This window comes from Solenopsis invicta, chromosome 3, assembly GCF_016802725.1.
Source record: "Solenopsis invicta isolate M01_SB chromosome 3, UNIL_Sinv_3.0, whole genome shotgun sequence".
NCBI lineage: Eukaryota > Metazoa > Arthropoda > Insecta > Hymenoptera > Formicidae > Solenopsis > Solenopsis invicta.
The window spans coordinates 29,422,112-29,443,000 of NC_052666.1; the positions used below are offsets into that span (position 1 = coordinate 29,422,112).

The following is a 20,889-nucleotide window of genomic DNA, read 5'->3' on the forward strand; positions in this document are numbered from 1 at the left end:
ATAAAAGCTGAGGGCCGCTGTTGCCGTTTCGTAACCCCCCCTCCCCCTCGCTTCCTCCCCACACCACCCCCCCGTACACAAACCGGGGGTGGTACATCCATAAAATGCAACGAATCCAACGGTCGGTTAAAATCGTTGCCAATAATTAATTACGCGCGGCAATTAATTTTGAATTCATATTTAATCGGTAGATTGAAAAATTTAATTTACGCAGTTTATTTGTTAATATTGCGAACAATGCAGACAACGATTTTAATTTCCTGTGTTTTAATGGTTAATAAACCGCATTATATTTACAATCGTCGCTCGTAATCGTACGATAGTGGCATGATTGTACACCGTTTTGGAGATGGAGACGATACGTTTTGAGTTCGTGCGAATTGTATTTCAATTTGTTGCCTCGTGTACCTTATGCTAATCTGAGCAATCTGATGCTGATGAGGGCAGAACGACGGGAGAATGACGCTGGGGTGCCACCGAGTAACCAATGCGCATCGATCCGGAATGATCTTCTCAAATGTTGGGGCGTGTTGCTTGTATATTATCTCCGTGTCGCGACTGCTCGTAATACCCCCGTCCCCCATATCTTGATAGAGCGCAATGAATTCTAAGGGTCCACGGGACCTGTGTGTCTGCGGCGAGGATTCAATATGGGTTTCGCTCAACTTCTCGTGCTCTTCCCGGCTTTTCGCGGGATTTGCGTGCGTGATTTTTATCGTCGTAAACCGCCGCCTCTGATCCTTCACGACTTCAAGATACTTCATAGATACAAATTACTTAATTTTAACTCGATCGTTGTTCCCGTTTCGCCAGCGGTGCTATATTAACTTGGTTTCATAAATTCAACTTTCTGCCTTGACATTTCGATGCTACGTTTCACAAAACTTTATTCAATATTTTAATTCAGCGAAATAATATGCTAATGAATTGTACAAAAAATATATTGTAGTTTCGTATTTTTCGATAATTAGGTACGTCTGTGGAAAATGTATATGATTATCTCAACAAATATGTATTGTAAAGAAAATCAAAGTTAATACTCTGCAAATTACAATTAGTGCGTTATTAATTTGTCCCATTGCAAGAGATATGAGTAATCCAATTTCGGAAATTGTCCGTTATAGAATTACGTACAAATGATTCTCAATTTGAGTGACCGAGCAGCGAAAAAGAGAAAATCAAATTTCACAACTATTCAATTAAATATTGCACCTTTCTATGTACGATAAAGACACATTCAAAGTGCGCTCCATCGAGTTTTAATAGACGCATCGTATTTTGGCATTGAATTTCTGCAGAAAATACGTTCACAAGCTAGACGTATAGAAGATAGTGATAAGTAATAAATACAAGGCAAGAAACAGTTTCGATTTTAAATGCGTGGATCATATATAGCGGGAAAGAAAGACAAATAATATAAAAGCCAGAACAAGTACCGAGTTGATGTAAAAACAGCGCGCGGGCATGCGTATTTACGCGCGCGCGCAAATCGGGAGCGTTACACAATACGGATGGAACAAGGAGGGAAGAAAGAAAAATTAGGGGTGAGGTGGGCAATAGAGCAAGGAGAAAGAGCAAAACATAGGAGCCGGCTAACCCTACCATCGTGTCAGCGTAATGATGAAATATTGCGCAGGTCTCTCGGGCCCTACCTCGTACGCCCCTGGGCAAGTCCACCCCCGACAACCCCCGACGAAACACTCCCCCCTTCCGCCCTCCTCCACTCCTCTCTCTCTCTCCCCTGTCCCCCCCGTGCGCTTGTATATTTGCTACCGGTGCTCCCGACAGCTTCCACCTTCTGCCTTTTCCACGCTGCCCGCGCCAACGTCCGTGCAGCGCAACCCCCCTGCATTTCTGATGTAACTGCGCTATCCCAGGGCACCACCGCCGACCGAAACCGTGCCATCCAGTTAGCTCACTATACTGCCGTTCTCATGAGAATAGATGATGCGCGTGTTGCCTACGCGTACATATATATATGTACGTGTACGTGTATAAGCCTCTGCGAGGTCGTATAAGCGCTTATGTATGTACGTGAGGTAATGGCCGGATTGAGAACGACGTGGATATTTTTAGTAACTATTTTTATAGTGATTTTGGAGCTATATTCGGTGCTACGTACTACCTGAACGCGATACAACGCAGTTTTATGTTCACAGAGAATAATTCATACAGCAAATAAGTGATAACGAAAGAACGCCAAAGATTCGGATTTTTAAATCTAGATAAACTTATTAATTAAAAGATAATTTAGCAAATGACTCGTTCGCCTCTCATTGCGCGTTTCAATATTTTGTCTGAATTATAGAGATTTTTATGTGTCATATAAAATATTTCTTTTTACAAACATAAAAGCAAGAAAGTTCGTAAGCAATCGCACTGCACCGATAATCATTTGCGATATAAATTGTCCTTTAATGAATATATGCATAAAAAATAATTTTATTTCTGAAATACACGCGTGAACTAATTCTAATTACATGTCCTGTCCCCACGGTCAAAACCATGGCGTCTAGTTAATTCAGTATACTCTCGTGAGACCAGACGATTTCATGTGTGCAAACAAGATCACACGCGTATGCGTGATACTTTACATACCTGAGTATGTAGAGGACGCAATAAATAAATAATGTATTGAAAGAGATTAACAATTAAGATAAGTTAATTGGAAAAATTAGTCGTAACGCGGCTTGAACGAGAATCATAATGCGCGCATATCGGAGCATTCCCAAAAAAACACAGAGACGGGATTTAAAGAAAATAAGAAACGCGAGATAAAGTGTAGAAAATATCTTCTTCGTATTTTTTTTTTTTTTTTTTTTATAAACAAAGTGCCATTTCGAAAAATAGCTTTTCCATCTATTCGTTCCTAATTTGCAATTTATCACCTTTTACTCGTAACAATGCATTTTCCGTTTCGCTTCGACAGATGTAACCGATATTGACTTTAAGAAAACAAGTTTACAGCGTGCCACCTACGTAACAGCGGTCTAAGCGAAGAAAAATATGAAAGAAGTTCATAAATAATTTGTAAAGAGTTATACTGGAGGTGCGTTCTGCATTCGTGACGACGGCCGCGGCACGTGCTGCATAATTATACGTGTTAGCTTGTACATATTTCCTACTCTCTCTCTACCGCACTCGACCTAACTTTGCTTTTTATCTCCTTCATTCATACCTCCCCACACCACGATGGTGTGCTTCATCAAAATGCAAACTCGGCGATACGATACGCATCCGGCCTTTCAGCATATACATTCGTATTTACACGTTTCATCGTACCCTGTGTATTTCCTTGAACAGTGCATATTTGGACCGAATTTTTCGATTTGTTTTCTTTCTTTTTTTTTTGCTAGCGTTTAATTACTTTCATCACTTTCTGATAATTAGAAAGAACCGTCAATAGTAAAAAACGAAACTTCTTGTTAATGAATGGTTAAAAATATCTTTGCCTTATATAGTTTGCGTTTATAATAATTTAATTATTATTAATATTTAACAGATATTATACGAATAGTTATCTCAAATCAATTATAGATTTTCCTTTCATTGACGCGTCGATGTATTGTTAATCGCCGTATTACTAGTCACGACATTAAAGAATAAACTAAAAATATTGATAAGAGAGAAGAGAGAAGTATCGAAGCATTTAAATATGATACAAGATCTCGTTCTAAATTAGCTGAGGAGCGTTTGAAAAAGAAAGACTGACGGGGCGCGGAAAGACCGAATATTAAATATTAAATTAACGCTAAATCTCAATTTGAATTTTATTTTACTCCAATATATAATTAAAAATAAAAGCCAGGCAATTAACATGACGAAAGGATATCGCCATTGCATCAGTGTACTCGACTAGTTTACTAAAACTCGTAAAACAAAAAAACAAAAAAAAATGTTAAGACAATGCATTTGAAAATCTGCTCGACAAGAAAGGAAAATAACACGAAGAACTTTAATTGGCGTGTTCCAGATGAGCCATCCAGGAATGGAGAGCCTGGACATGCTGGATCCAGCAAACTCGATGACGACGCTGACGCCGATGTCCGAGAGCACGGGTGGCGGTCCGGGACATCACGCGGGCATCCACGGTCCCTCCGTGTACGGCGGCATGAACGGTATGATGAGTCATCACCATCATCACAGTAACCTAGGCGGCGGTGGCGGCAGCGTGCCGCATCCGGCGCACCATCATCCGGCGATGGCCGCAGCGGCTGCGGCCGCGGCCGCGGCGGGCCTGCATCCCGACGCCGATACCGATCCGCGCGAGTTGGAGGCCTTCCCGAGCGATTCAAGCAACGGCGCATCAAGCTCGGCGTCACGCAGGCCGACGTCGGCAAGGCGCTGGCCAATCTCAAATTGCCGGGGGTCGGCGCGCTCTCGCAGTCGACGATCTGTCGCTTCGAATCGCTCACACTGTCGCACAACAATATGATCGCCCTGAAGCCGATCCTTCAGGCATGGCTGGAGGAAGCGGAGGCCCAGGCGAAGAACAAGCGACGCGACCCGGACGCGCCATCGGTATTGCCCGCCGGCGAGAAGAAGCGAAAACGCACGAGCATCGCCGCGCCGGAGAAACGCTCGTTAGAGGCGTATTTCGCGGTGCAACCGCGGCCATCCGGCGAGAAGATCGCGGCGATCGCGGAGAAACTCGACCTGAAGAAGAACGTCGTACGAGTCTGGTTTTGCAACCAGCGGCAGAAGCAGAAGCGCATGAAGTTCGCGGCTCAACATTGACCCGAGGGTAGCTTGTGACAGCAGAACTGACCGTACCAGTTGCCCAGTCTCGAGCCCAAGCCCGAACCTCTGACTGAGTTTCAGGGTTGGCCGTGAAATGCCCAAAACTCTAGAGAGGTGGGCTTCCCCCCCAACTCTCCGTCGGTGGATATCGCGCGCGGTGAGGTGATTTCGAGTCATCGTCGATTCGTCGCCGCGGCGGGATATCTATCTGCGGCAGTCCTTTCGCGGCTTTCAAACAAATGGCTCGATGCTACGGGCGGATACTAACGGTATCGGTACACGAGGCTGTCACAGGCTGAAGTCGACGACGAGTCGCTTGTTATCACTGCGCGTGTGTAATATGCTTGAAACGCATATTCTGGAATCACCGGTTGCAGGGAGCTATTCTTGACTCGTTTCGGTTCGCGATTCTCTCTCCTCTTCGGCTAACACGATTACCTCTCGTGACATCGTACCACCGATGCAATGAAATGCTGGTGACGCGTTTACGAATGTTTCACGATGGCTATCGTCGCGATATGATGGCAGTAAATATGAATCCGTATCGAAATCGTTCCGATCTATAAAATCGATATCATCGTTTTTTTTTTCTCCCCTCCCGTGGAATGGAAGTTGGGATGGAAGTTGCAAAACGATTTCTAACGTAGGGAATGAATCGACTTTTCATTAGACTATTAATTGATAAACCTCTAGACAACTTTGCTTTCGTGAAAGATGACAAAAACCTGGATCTTATATATTCTAACATTGAGATTAAGCAAGTAACTTCAAACGCACACGCGCGACACGCCTCTTTATTTCGTTCGAAAATACGAGTAATATACAAATAATGCCGAGAAAAACACCGGTCGCTGCAATAATGCATAATGCTTTCAACGATATGATTTTTAGAAAATGAAAAAACTCCGCACTAGAGAATATAAAGCGCTTTCTTCGTATTTTCATTTACATTAGCAATAAGCATTGTAGCGGATTTGTGCTGCAAGATAATATTATAAAACTACATAAATACCGTCCGATTCGCGCGTTTCATTTGAAACGGGATATGATGTTTGATATCTCTTTTAAGAACAAGATTACAAATATACTATAAATATAATCCAGTAAAAATTGAAAGTACGTTGTGAAATATTTGTTGTTATTAATTTAAAGAGAAATTTTTTAATAAATTTTTTTAAAAATCATCTATTATACACTTATACTTTAATACATCCTTTTATCATGGATAAAATAAAAAATTGCTTAAAAATTCGCGTTCAATATTATAAAAATTTAACCATCGGAGACGCGAAAAGAGGCGGAAAGTGGATTTGTATCGTACAATGCATGATTTTACGAAAACAATTCGGCAAAAATTTAATTCAATTTAGATATCTTCGTTAGTTCCAGTTAATATTTTCTCCCAATTGTTCGAAATAAAGAATTTTCGTGCTTGCAATCCGTAAAACTACGAGATCAAGAAGTACGCTACCAACGATAGCAATAAAACAGTTTACGATGCCATTTGCCCTTCGACCCCTCGTCGTATGACATCCGCGGTTAAAATCGCTGTTCGCCGCCGATTTCACGATCATATTTCTCGCAAACCAATATGCGAAATCCTATAATCCATGTAAATGCACAATACAAATGGCATTTCATATTTCTTCGCTAGAAAGTAAAAAAACTTAACAAATATTTCTATTACAACTTTTGTTTATAGCATCACTTTTTATAGCTGCAAAATTGTATCAAGGTTAAAAAGAAATAAGAATGTGTAAGATTTTTAAAGCGTACATTATCACTCTTAGATGTCGCATCACATTGCAAGAGAAATTATTTATTAACCGATCGATTGGTTTAAAATAATATGCAAAGAATACCTAAATGTTAAAGAAAAAAAAAACGTTCTAGTGCATAATTCTTTCAATTCCTCGTCGTTCCTCGTCATTCTATCATTGCAAAAAAAAATTAACAGACAGGAAAACGATTAGTAAATAGAAAAGTTGGATGTAAAAAAATTTGTTGCGTAATTTTTTCCGCAAGACGATGATATCTAATTGGATGAGAATGAAATTTTTAAGTATTCGCATAACGTCGACATATTATTTCTTGATGCGACTGGACCATCATATCGTTAACAATCACGATTTTAACAATTTTCCGTCTCTGAGCTTAATATTTTATCAAGTCAAACGAATCGGTAACAATATTTACATCGCAAAATAACTCGTCGGAAACAATCGTAAATCACTAAGTCGCCATTGCAATAATTTACTGAGCAATAATCATTGAAGGCACGATCGAATGTTGGGAGAAAGTCCTGACATTTTAAATTGTTGAAAAAGCATGAAAAAAAGAGAAAAAGAGAGAGAGAGAGAGAGACTTTTCGTCGTTCGTTTTTCACGGACAAACTTGTCGTGACAAGTGAACGGCGAAGAGCAAGGATTACCAACGCGTCTTGAAAAGTACAATTCGAAACATAAAATATAAAGTACGTATTTGTTATAAAGACGACGCGCGGGTACGTCGCGCCGAAGAAAAAGTGATATTAATCCTAATGAAGACGCTCAGTGCAGTGTAAGCAGTGAAGAGAACGATAGTGCGCGTGTGAACGAGTGAATGTGTGTTGCGTATGTAAGGAAGAAGCAAGGGTGAAGTTTAGAAAAAAAGAAAGGAAGGAGCAAATGAGAGAAGAGAGAGAGAGAGAGAGAGAAAGAAATGAGAGAAAGAAAGGAAGAGAGAAAGATAGGAGAGAAAGAGCGTGAGAAAGAGAGAGAGGAACAAACTAACAGAGCTAAGAGAAAAATGTTTTACGTAGTGATATTGGACAATCAGTGAAAAGACTGTACCATATCATATTAAAGCAATACTGTAGTACGTAGTAAACGAATTAATTATACTCTGTTCGTATTTTTTATGATCGTCCGCGCATCCGCCATGCGCCATGCGCCGACTATTTTCGTAAAAAGAAGGAGAGAGGGGAGGGGTAAAAAAAAGAAAGAAACAGGGCGAACGACACAACGAGGGGATTGTTTTAAGTCTCGGTGCATATTCTGCTTTCAGACTCGACGCGATTAATAATAATCTCCTTATTGATCCGATATCAAGGATGCGACCGGCGCTTACGCTCTGGTCTCCACTTTTGCGCGAGTCAACGCGTGCGCCGTGGAAACACGCGCGTTTGCTCACGCGACATGCGTGCGTCGGGAAGAGGGTTTAGTTATTTTTTTTTTTTTTCTCTTTCGATTTTGTTTCCCGATAAAATACGGATGCGGATAATCCGAAATCGATGGATCTAAGTGTCTACGTGTCTATCTCTTTCTGTTCGCCGACATAGAGAATATCCGTCGGTATCGCGCTGTTCTATTGACGACAACGAAATTCTCGAGTACGAGATAGACATCCTCTTAACGAAAGGTAAGGCGCAAAAGCGACTCGAACGAGAAAGCATGGTCAGTTTCTGATACGGTCGGAAGTCGAAACGGTCGTGCTGCAAGTCGCGATTGTTAAAATTTTCAGTGTCATCTTCTAAAGTTGGACGTACGCGTTAGTGATTCATTTCGCATCTGTGACTGAAAATGCATTTCAACATGTTGATACATTCGTCGTTAATATACATTAACTCTTTGCCTAAACACATTGAAAACGTTCTCGTGTCTTGCAAGTTCAGTATGTAATTTATTTGAAAATTTAAAAAACCTGTGACGTTGCATTTATTTAAAGAAAAATGATGTTAACTTTGAACAATCTTACAACTTTAATAAATAAAGACAAGGCGCAATCTCGGCCACCGACACTTTTAAATATTACATTGTTAGAATTTCGTAAAACCAGTGGTTTATAAATAGAAAAAAAAATACTTGAAAGATAATTTAAAGTCGCAATCTTACGATCAAAATGAAGAGAGTTTGTTCAATTTGGACGAACATTGGAAATCCATTCTCTACATTGGCAGGTCGAGAAGGGTTAACCAATTGAAAAGTTGCCTTTAGAAATCCGCCCTCTACTTTGACAGGTAGAAGAGGATTGAGCAAGTGACATGAGGTGGTATCCGAAATGTCGGCTTCTCCTTTGATTTCAAATAGATTTCGTTTTAAGTTGCAACGTATTATCACTGAGCTCTGTAATATTAATTAGATTAAAGTTTCATTCATCAATTCTTTTATTCTATGAAAATATATCATGCGTAATCACATTTCTAATGAAATCTTTCAGCAAACTCTATGCATCGATTTGCTTAATAATATTGCTTATTTTATTTAAGTCTAATTTTCACTTTAATTACTTGTGATTTCTTAACCAACACGTTATCGATATGAAAACCTGATTATTTTACTATCATAAAGACAGATAATGTCATTCAATCTTAACAAAATCTTTTTCCACGATTACTTTCGGATGGATTTTAGTTAATGATAAAATATTTTGTTGCTTCTTTCAATTTTAAATTCTGAAAAAAATGTATGCTTGTACCGAACAATGAAATGCGTAGTAAAAATTGCAAGGAAATTTGTCAACGAAACGCGTAGGTCTCGCGTATATCCAACATTAGAAGAGTATTTTGTTTAAAGAGGATGAGACACATCCAGGCAAACGAAAATACTAGTAATAGTTAAAAGTAAAAGTGAAAAACGGTAGCAGTTTTTAAATTGTACATATATAAGAGGATAAGTATTTTATAGGAGAATAATATATAGCCTATTTGCCATTTTACTAGGTAGTGAGAAAGACGCTCTAGTGCAATATAGGAGTCTAGTGAGAAGTTCATTATTTATTATTCTCTTTCGTGTCCATGGCGCGTCCATTCCAGCAGAGCAATATCAGCGGATTTAGCAATATCAGCTTCTATCCACGGTCATTGAAAACCACAAACCCGCCCTGCATCGCGACCGTTTTTTTCTTAGAGAAAAAAAAAAGAATTTATTTTCTTACACACGCGACTGTTCAATTGCGTAACGTATCGATTCGTTAGCGACACAATTGTATTACATGTGTTTTCTAATCACTGCACTCCTTTATAATTCATACTGAAACCCTGGCGAGTTAGAAGGTTAGTTAAATATTGCGATAAAAACCTGCCATCTCTCTTTTATTGTCTCTTAATCTTGTTCTTTTTTTTTTATGTTTTTCTTTGTATGTTTCCCTTTATTTTCAATTGTATAAAAGTTATCGTGATTATAGCCAACGATTATAAATAACGTTCTTGATAATGTTGTTGTTACGTAACTAATAAAATTATGTAAATATGATTCGTAACTCTATGAATTAGGTTAAGAATACGTTTCACTTGGACAGAATGTACTTCAAATAAGAGAGGCGCCAGGAAGTATGTAGAATTATACATTTATTACACATGTTAAGAGAGAGTTGTCACGAAACATCCGGCATTAATTACATTAAATTTGCATAACAGATTTTATAAAATCTTTTATTTTCCAAAGAAATTATTAAAAGTTTTTACGCCAAAAACATGATTTATATAAAAAAATGTTAACATTTTTTTTGTCAAAAAAAATCATCGTTCTCTATCAGCAGTGTTTCATGGGAAAAGATAAAAACAGGAAATGTATAAGCAAGGACAGAAAATAAAAAATTCCAGGAATATAAAAAAGAAAATAAAAAATTAATTATTCTATTATTATTGCGATATATAAAAATATGAAAAAGTACTAACACAAATTCCATATACTTCCTGTATATTGCCAAATTTTCAGCGTCACCAATTAATATTTTTTAGCTTAATCATATCGTTATATATAAAATATATACAAATAAATTTTTCCACCATACATTTTTCATATTTATTCAATTACTAAATAAAACATATAATTGGTTGTGAATTACAATTTATCGCGCTTACACCATACGTCATGATAAGTTTCGATTTAAATGAATATCGTTGTATCATATGAAAAATTACTTGGAAAATTACGCATCGCATCATTATACGCGAAACGTTTTATCGAATGAAACATCCTTTCAACGAATAATTCTTTGGTTTCATTCACTCAATTTTTTCTTATCAAGAATGTCGAAAAACCGATAACTTTCAAAATTAGCATCTGAAAATAAAAGACGTTCAACAAACTAAATTTTATTAGCTTTTTTTATTATAATTCAAAGCAGAATTTTAATTTGAGATCCGAATTTAATTATGAAGATATGCATTCACGAGAATTAAAAGAAATGTCGACGAAAGGGTTTCTTTGACATATTAGCCAAAAAATTAAGATAGAGCAGTTGAAAGAACGAACTGTGGTTTCGAGACACTCTGTATACATGAAAAAAAGTGATGAACCGACGATAACTCTCGTACGTATATGGCAATAAAAGTACGCCTCTATCCTTGCGTCATCATATGAAACGTGAGCATTAACTCGTCAATGCACAGGTTTATAGTAAGTAATTATCGTTTAATAGAGCAATATTCTAAAAAAGAAGCAAACGTTTACTCTCTCAACGAAAAGGAATCTCGAATGAACAACGTTTATGTTAATTAATATTTAGTATTTTTAATTAAAAGATAACGACGTGTTTTACGAAATACTTGTAATAAATAAAAATATATAAAACATCCCGAGTGATGTTGAATGGTTATGATTTTCTATTGCGTAATATATAGATATCTCAGTTTTAATCAAATAGGCTATTTATGAGTAAGACTGTAAAATGGAATAGAAAGTCTCCTCAAGCGCAAGTATAGCGCAAATATACATGTTTAATACAGGGTAACGAGTCATATCATAATGTGTTTTATCAATTGTTATCGTCATGAAACTGCACTTAAGAGTCTTGCCAAATGATGCGATTAAGCACACGCGACGTCGACAAACTACATACGTCGCAATAACGACGTTGCGCAGATTTGCGCGTCTCCGCAATACGTTTCTATATTAAATCGTAGTTTAAACTATTTATTCCGGAACACGTGCAGGTGTATTTCTTTCGTTGATAAAAAAAAAATTATCGGATATTTTTTAACGAATTCCTTAACGTGTCTGTCTCTGGGAAACATTATCTCTAATGCTTTTTCGACCATACATGATCTCGAATGGTAGAAAATGTTACGTGTAAATGTATAAATTATATCTGGTTATATTATTTAGAAAACGGTCATTAAGCGTTCTCGCTACGGCTCACTGTAGCTTACTGCAGCTAATCGATTGTCGTCATCGAGAAATTTATATTTCTGTCTCGTGGAGAGAACGCTTCGTACCTACTTTACTGGGAATTTTTAATTTCTGATAAAATCGGTCGATACATTTACCAGATGGTTTACCCAAGTCGAGCGCGAATGAAAAAGTCAGAGCTATAGCGTTCCAAGAGATTCCTGCACAGTCCTACACAAAAGATAAACTATCCAATGTTTTACGTGCACAGTCGAGCAAACAGATAGTCACAGAAAAATAGGTTAAAGTGAAATTAACTCAACATCAATCATTTGCATTCCACAACTCTTTCCGATTTATCCTTACGAATATTACCGTAACGCGAATTATCTAACCGGACGAACTACGGCGAAAAAAAAAAAAGAAAATGATCGCGTTGTACCGTCGTCGCATGGTACCCTATATACGCGTAAACAGTGAAGACTCTTACGTACGTCTGTTTATAATTTATTCATTTTTATGGCGATTGCGCGGATCATCAACCGTCGCCCCAAATAACCGCGCGGCACGATTTCAACCGAAAAGTATTAACGTCAAAACGTTACGACGGGAGCATATTTGTATAAAGAAATATGAAAACTAAATAATTAATATAAATAATTATTATCAGCAATTATAGATTAAATGTTTATACATATAAATTGAAGGGGGGGAAAAAAGAGCCAAAATGAATTGTTAAATTTAAAAGTCTTACTCATAGGTGTTCACGTGGCCAGCTTAGGTAGCTAAATTTTACATAGAGTGACGCGCGATGTCGTTAAGAAAATTTCACTCATCATTTGATTCGGAATTGCCAAAGTCGATAAGCAATCTATCGCTCCGATTGACTTAAAAAACAAACAAACAAAAAAAAAAGAAATTAGCTACATGCCGTTTCGTCGGACGACATCGCGTCGATTCCTCGTTATTCGGTTCGTTAAGATACTTTACGCGTAAACATTTATAACATAGAACAAACGCAACTCTCTCTTTAAAAACTATTTTAAATAGCATCGATACGATAACGTAAGAAAGAAGTAGAGGATATCTATCTTCCATTATAAGGAGAATCGCTTTCGTTCTACATCTATTCGTTCTACACTCTTTATCAGGCGTCCACGGCGCTTATCTATGCATTTACAGACTGGTAAAAAAAAAAAAAAATCTGAAACGATCGCGAATCGTCATTTGTATAATAGAAATAACACTACATATTTATGTTTACACTATGTCTACGTACAACACATACAACGTGTCCCATAATAATTCCAGATGTGTCAGAATATGAATCTATATGTGTGTAATAACGATCGACAAATCATAATCATAATTTCACAGCGAATTAAATTCTTATTAATCTCTATAAATTGTAATTAAATGCGCGATCAGTGTAAAAGTGAAACGCTATTTATGAGTAAGACTGTAACTATCGCGAACGATATAATAATATAATAAAGACATATCATAAAAGATACTAGTTTAATTGTCTTGTAGAAATTTCTATGTAAATATGTTGCGTGCAACTTGGAGCAATGTTTCAAGACTACGTTTATGTATAAATGAATCATATATCCCATAGAGCGAGCTGTTTGATGTTACATTCTTCTTTATTTGCTTAACAGACGCTTATGCTCTTACATTATCATAGGCACCTTCGAGGCTCTGTACATAATCGACAAATTGTACGAATTGTAAATCTATTTGTAAATTACGTAGTATTAATTAGTTTATTAGTTGAATTATATTCGCTTCTAATATGTAGCATAATTCGCGTAAGTACACGCCCTCGTTACGTTGCGTATTACGTCTCAAACAGTAAATTATTTTAATTTTGAAGCGCGTATTAATAATTTGCTTTAACTAATAACGATATTAACTTCCGCATGTAGTTTCGCCCATTATTATCGAAATGAAACAAAAAAGGAAAAAAACGTATTCTACGTGTCGCAAATATATGCAAATATATCTGATAGCAACATTTTTTCACAGATTTGTATTAATTCATAAGCATATGTTATGCTTCTTAAAACGTACCAAATTGCGCGCAATGTACGATAAGGGGAAAGAGAAAGATTCCTCCATACTGTACATATCATGTGCCATAATTCATTTACCATACTTTGTGTCCAACTTTGTTCCAAGTACCTACTCAATTATAAATATTATAGTACATAGTATAATAAAGTAAACCTTGATGTTATTGATAATTTTATTGTATACCTTTCACTTTCCACTTTCCAAGTGTCTAAATTCTAAATGATTGAGAAGAGAATCAGCACGATATTATTATTCTGTACCTTTCAGTTTAACTTCTTTCACCGTTTCATCGTTTCCAAAGAAGAAAGGGGGAAAGGCGAATTGTGCAAGAGATTCAAAGAGTAGACTTATTTTTTGTTTTTTCAAATAAATCGGTTACTACACAACTACTGTATCCTGAACATCGTAAAACTATTGCACTTTAAGCAAAACACGACCGATGAAAATTTAGATAGATCTAAATATTAATTCAGCTTTCGTGGCTAAATTTTTCTTGTTACTTTTTAATATTTATTATTAAATACACATTAATTTACGCTGAATAAAGTTTTCAAGCAAAGCTATCCCAGATTTATGTAAAAAATAAACTTATTTTTCTACAAAATCATTCCTCTAACATTTGGCATCTCTAATAGAAATAATTATTAGAACATTAATATTCAAATTGTTTTTTTTTTTTGCATATCATCGGCATAAAAAAATTTAACTTATTACTTATTTTATTGTTTTTCTCGATTTTGCGACTTTTACTTTTGCCTTAATATTTTACCGTGTAATAAAATTATATGCACCATTGTCCATCTTATATTACAAAAAATAAAACACGAAAAAGAGGAAAAAGGATTACGGACGTCAAAACTTTACACAGCAAATACCTAAAGTAGATCTTTACTTTCACGAATAGAAACTAGAGGTAAAATAAACCCAAAGTGCGATAAAAATGAAAAATCTTGCAATGAGAAATGTTAAAATCATATTCATATCAAGTTGAATTATAACCAAAAATATTATATATATAATATAATATAATTGTCACAAAACTTTAAAACAATTATGTAAATGTATTATTACACACACATACACATATACAAATTTACATATGTATATATAAAATTTGTACGTATAAGTGTATGTAAAATGTTAATATAATTACATAAATATATTTTAAATATTTAATATACATATAATTAATAAAATATAACAACAATCTAAAGAATAGTAAATCAAGCAGAAAATATAAAAATATCAATTTTGCATCGTAATTATATATGTAAATATGGAACATTACAAATATATGTAAAATAATAAAAAGGATTCGCGACGCGACGCGCAATTTATAAAATTATCAGTTTAACAATGTATAATTTGTTTTTACCGTTAAAAATCAGTGCGATTGTTACAAATATTGCTACGCAAATATCACTATGCATGCAGTATAATCTTGTCTTTTTAGCTACTGTTTCACATATTTTATTTAAAAATAAATAAATTAATATACGGAAGTATTATTATACATAAGTATAAAATAAAATCTTGATGTTTGTAAAACTTATTATATATGTATACACAATTTTATAAATGCGATTTTAATTCAAATCTAAGTATTTGACACTAAACTCGTGATAATATCTAATCTGTAAGAAACAATGTAATGATAATCATAATCACATTGAACAAATAAATCACAATATTGAAAAATAGTAGCTAAAAAAAACAGATTAATTGAAAAAAGTTAAAATTGACTCATAATTTCGCGACGTCCCTCGACGTCCATCGATGTATCTTCTACTGCACTCACATTTGCGTCAACATTTGGAAGTAATCCAACAGTCCTCTGCGCCGTCCATACCATTGCACTTCACATTTTATTTTATACAATACACTCGCGAAATTCACGGAATTGTTATTTTAATACCAAATTAAGTAATTTAATAATTCATAAATTTAATAATTAATGGGTATTTATTGTGAAACGACATTTACGAATTTGGTTAAAGAGTTCTATACGTTACACTTCTCTTTATATCACTTCACTTCATGCACTTCACCCGCGATGCAAAAATCATGATTTAACTTGCAAATTTATTTAAAAATTATTTATAACGAGAAATACAGAGTGTGTTTATAAATCTTTTTAAATTATAATTTATCGCGAAATATTTATAAATTAAATTTAAATTACATATTTATAAGGCAAAATGAAACCTGCAAATTTTTGAAATATTATATTATATAAATTTAATTTATATATTTATTATATCGCCTAATATGTATGTTTTTACGAGGATTTCCTCGCTTTGCAATATTTCTGCGAAAATTGCTCTCGCAGTATTCCTGCTTTGCTTGACAATACTCTTGCAATACTCAACTTTGCAATTTCCTTGCGAATATCGTTTGATGGAAATCATAATACATATGACGTATAAAAAATTAAAGTTCAAGAATTGAAATCTGATAATCGTAACAATATCTGAAAAGTATTTCTTGCAAATCTAATTTCGCGAAATTTCTATTCTCTATTTGAGGAATCGTAATGACACACGTATGTAATTGCAATTTAGAGAAAACTAAAGAAGAAGCTGAATCAGAAAATTTGTGGGATATTCAACAATCACGATTTTCGCGAGATTTCTTAATTTCTCGAAAACTAATTTCGTAAAGTCTAATTTTTCTTATGTGTGCCTTATGATTTTATTATATAAAATAAAAAAAATTTTTAATAAATAAAATAAATAGAAGACTAAAAATCGCGACTTCTATTAGCATGTCAAGTTATCAGTATCAAAGTTTCTATTTTTAACTCGCATAATTGTTTCGTGATTACAAAACTAAAGTGTCAATTTCAACGTTAAAATCTATATCAGACTAGGAAGAGAATAAATAGTACAAGTCAAAAATAATAAAATATATATTTTTTTTATATTTACATAAATTATAACTTTCCTTAGAATATTAATTTATAACTACTTCAGCAAGATGTAAAATTGACAGCTTGTCTTCGTTATTTTCATTTCAAGATTTTTCAAGATGCAGTAAACAAAATGTAATTATGTACAACATTATTAAATTGTATTCAATATTCAAATATATGTAATATATTTGCAAATATATAATAATTGTTTTAAAGTTTTTATTTTATATATAATTTCAATATAATGTATTATAAATCAAATGTGAAAGAATATTTTAATAAAATATTTCTATCTCAAGCATGTCATTTTAATGATTGTCGCATTTTAAGATGTGAAATGAACTAAATTAAATATGACTTATACCATTTTTTCTCTCAACATTTCTTATGCAAAAGATCACATATAAAATTCTACAAGCAAAAATCTACAAGCTTTATGAGAATCGCACTGATTTCAGATTTTGATAAAATTTCGGCGAAAAATTCCCTCCACCGTACCCTAAATTTCACTCACCGATTTCGCCATTCAGGACTGGATTTATTCTTTCATCTGGATCTGCAACAAAAATATAACGTCGCTCGATTAGATTTAAGTTACACAATATTGTACAAATAAATATATACTGTTTGAAGTAAAAATGTCTATTTCCGAGCCAGCTCTACATGGGTTAAATTGAATCTTGGATTGCTGCATCTGCATCAATCCAATTTCACAAATGGCACTTAATTATTTCAGAGTTTAATTGAATACTAATGTTCCTTTGAATGAAATACCTATTTATAATTTTTAACGCAGAATTATTATTTTTATAAGTATATAATTTTTTTATATTGTATATTTTATTCTTAAAAAAATTTTTATTTTCTCTTTATTTAAAAATATGTATATGTTGGTATTTAAATTTATTTGTTTACAACAATATAATGAATATGCATCATAATGAGTATATTTTTTCCTATAGACCAATCATCGCGTTCGATAAAATATACGAAGAATTGTATTATTCTATTAATGTTATGCTATATAATTAATTTATTATTACCTATTTTAATATTCACTCAATGAAAAAGAACTATAAAGCATCATCGGGTTAATATGTATTTCAGTTTGATGTAATTAAAAGTATCCAATTTGTTATGAAACGTACGTGAATACAGTTATTAATAATCGTTTCTTTCTCTCTTTCTCTCTTTCGCACACAAAACTAAAATCCTGAATAAAATTCTGTATTACAAATTGAGGAGAATTATCAATTATTTAGATTTGCTGAAAATGCAATAGAATTTCGTTGTATTGTAAAATTTCCAAGAGTTATCAAATGTTATTTTTGATGAAGATGGCCGAAGAAACTATCGGCCAGAAGTTATTGTATTGCATTAAAGTATTAGTATTGATATTAATTACAATATATTAAGATTAATCCTTTGAGTTACGGTGAACATTCAACCACGGCTCATTAAATAATCATTATTTTCCTACAGGAGATGTATAATGAATTATGCACATCGGTTAAAATATCCATCCCAAAATATCGGTTGAGCGTGTATTACAATTACAATTACAATGTATCGTGACGAAATATAATGAAAATGTAAGAAATAGAATCATTATGCATATCACAAATTGTAATATCATTTTATTTGAGGAATCGCTTTACGATTTATACTTTAATTGAACATTATTACGCAGCAGAACAGTATTATGTGTTTTAATATCATGATTGTTCGCGGTATATACGTGTCGCGTATATAACAAATTCGACCTATACGCGACTTTGACCTCGGCATTTCTTAACGACAGGAGCGTCCTACTGGTACGCCTGATTGATTGTGAGTCGGAAGTAAATATGACGAATGAATACGTGGATATTTTCGTATCGTTCTCCAGTTCCTCAAAACGCGGCGAGAGGAAGGTATTGTAAGTACAATGAATAGATCATTAACGAAATCATACGCACATCATATGTACGCGTGTAAAATGTTATAAATTTATCGGAGACATATTCACTAGAGAAGTAATTAATTTTATGAAAAATATACTAGTAGATATTTATTTATACGTAGCGAGCGTTTAATGAATGCGCGATAATTATTTCAAAAGTTATTTATAGCAGTGCATTAAATGAGTATTGTTCTTATCAAAACGGAAAGAGAGAGAGAAAAGTCTCTTCCGTACATTTATTAAATTTATAATAATTGTCAAGCGCTTTTAAATTTGCTTTTATAAAATTAATTACGTGACTTATTATTTGTTATCGTTCGATATGGTAAAAAAATAATCTTGTTTAATTTCGTGAAATGTCCAGGACATAAAAGCGGAATGGATAGCTGTGTCCGCGGAAAATAAGTATCGCATGCAATGTTTTTATTGAACCGAATCTAGACACTGGCACATTGCGTGATACACCGCAGCATTGCGTGGAATTATAAATTTATACGGCAGGCACGTGTAGGCCGTTAAAAAGATTATTTATCCAAATCAGAATATCGTACCTCGCGGCTCGCATTTCACGCGAAACGAACGGCATTTTTATACCGACGAGTCACAAACGGCATTTCCTGATAATCATCAGAAAACTTGAGATAAATATCACCTATGGCTCGTTACGTGCCTGTATTTTAATTGGGTTAATAGCTTGTCTCGAATTTTTCGTTCACGTTGTGAATTAGAGTGCGCATTATCACATGGATCACAGGTATCGATGTACGACACCTGTGAAGTGTGAAATGTCTTAAACGGAAACGCTTTTCGATAATTAATTGTGCAGGTAACATCATCAACGGTTGACACAGTTCCGTCATATCTAAATAATGCGATCCCGTGCATCTATTACGGATGATGCAATTAATTACCAAGCGTCAAGTGAATGTCCACTACGGACGACAGTTTTCATTAGAATTTCAAGGTATCGTGTTTTATAAATTCGTATATAAAAAATAGAAGGGAAAAAGTATAAAAAATTGTAAATATAAATATTTCGGGCGTTATATCACGAGCGAGTTGCACAATACTATGTGTGATATAATTTAAAAAGTAAAATTTAAATTAACATTTACATATCAATGATAATTTTATTCTTCAAATCTGTTAGTTCACTTTATTGCTTCATTTATTCAAATAATATTGAAGAAAAACGCGTCGCGGTGGAGAAATGTATTTTATTTGTAACAATTTTCTCGCATAGTAAAACATAAAAATAATTACTATAGATAAATGATAAAAAGTAAAAAACGATTGCATTAATTTACATGTATCCTATCAGTTAATATTAATATTTCAAATGCGACTAGTAGGCACAGCATCCGGCTTCCCGCACATAGAGCGATGCAAAACACGGTTGTGATTATTTGCAAAGTTGCGTTGCTGCGCTGCGTGTGTCGAACCACACTGCATAATTATCTATTTCGCAGGTAAATCGTTATACAACGCCGCGACCGTTTGCAACTAAATTTTACAAGGGACAATGTTCAGCAACAAGACGGAACGATATATTTACTAGCCGTGAGCTATTGAGATTTACTTGCTTCAATAATAACTATAGATATTACACGTGCACGTTAATCTACAAGTAGAAAAGATTAGAAAGGTAATTGAGAGCGAATGAAACGTGTAAAAACTTGATCTCGTATCGAATGCGAATGTCACACTTCGAAAGTTAAACGAGCTAAGTTTCAGGAAACGTCACAAAAGCAAACACAAAATAAAATACGTCGTGTTGCGTTGTAATACCCTTTTACAACCTAACTTGATTTTAACAAATCGTTTATTTAAAAAAAAACGGCCTTTTATTTAAAACAAACTTTGAAAAAATATTTTGCTGGTCTAAACATTGTCTTATATAAAGATAAGAAAGAAATACAATCAATAAAACAAACATAAAATGAATAAAATTTCCTTAAACTTTTTATTACGTCTTTATGATTTCATAGAAAAAAAAATGGCACGTCTTTTTAGATTCAATTTTACTAAAGCAAAGAGCTTTCGTCAAAATCCTTTGTTTACACGAGAAAAGTTGGTAATGAACAAATATAGGGATACTGATCTTTAAAATTCATTACCATTCTCAAAAA

General features: G+C 34.3%; 1 protein-coding gene across 1 annotated transcript in view; it reads left to right on the plus strand.

Annotated features, from left to right (window-relative positions):
- LOC105199432 (inhibitory POU protein) overlaps positions 1-14,077 on the plus strand; it is a 51,485-nt gene extending 37,408 nt beyond the window's left edge. The window contains 2 exon segments of the mRNA XM_026133869.2: positions 3,974-4,280; positions 4,283-14,077. Coding sequence (XP_025989654.2) covers positions 3,974-4,280; positions 4,283-4,737 — 762 coding nt within the window. The 3' untranslated portion in view covers positions 4,738-14,077.
- Positions 14,078-20,889: the final 6,812 nt, after the last annotated feature.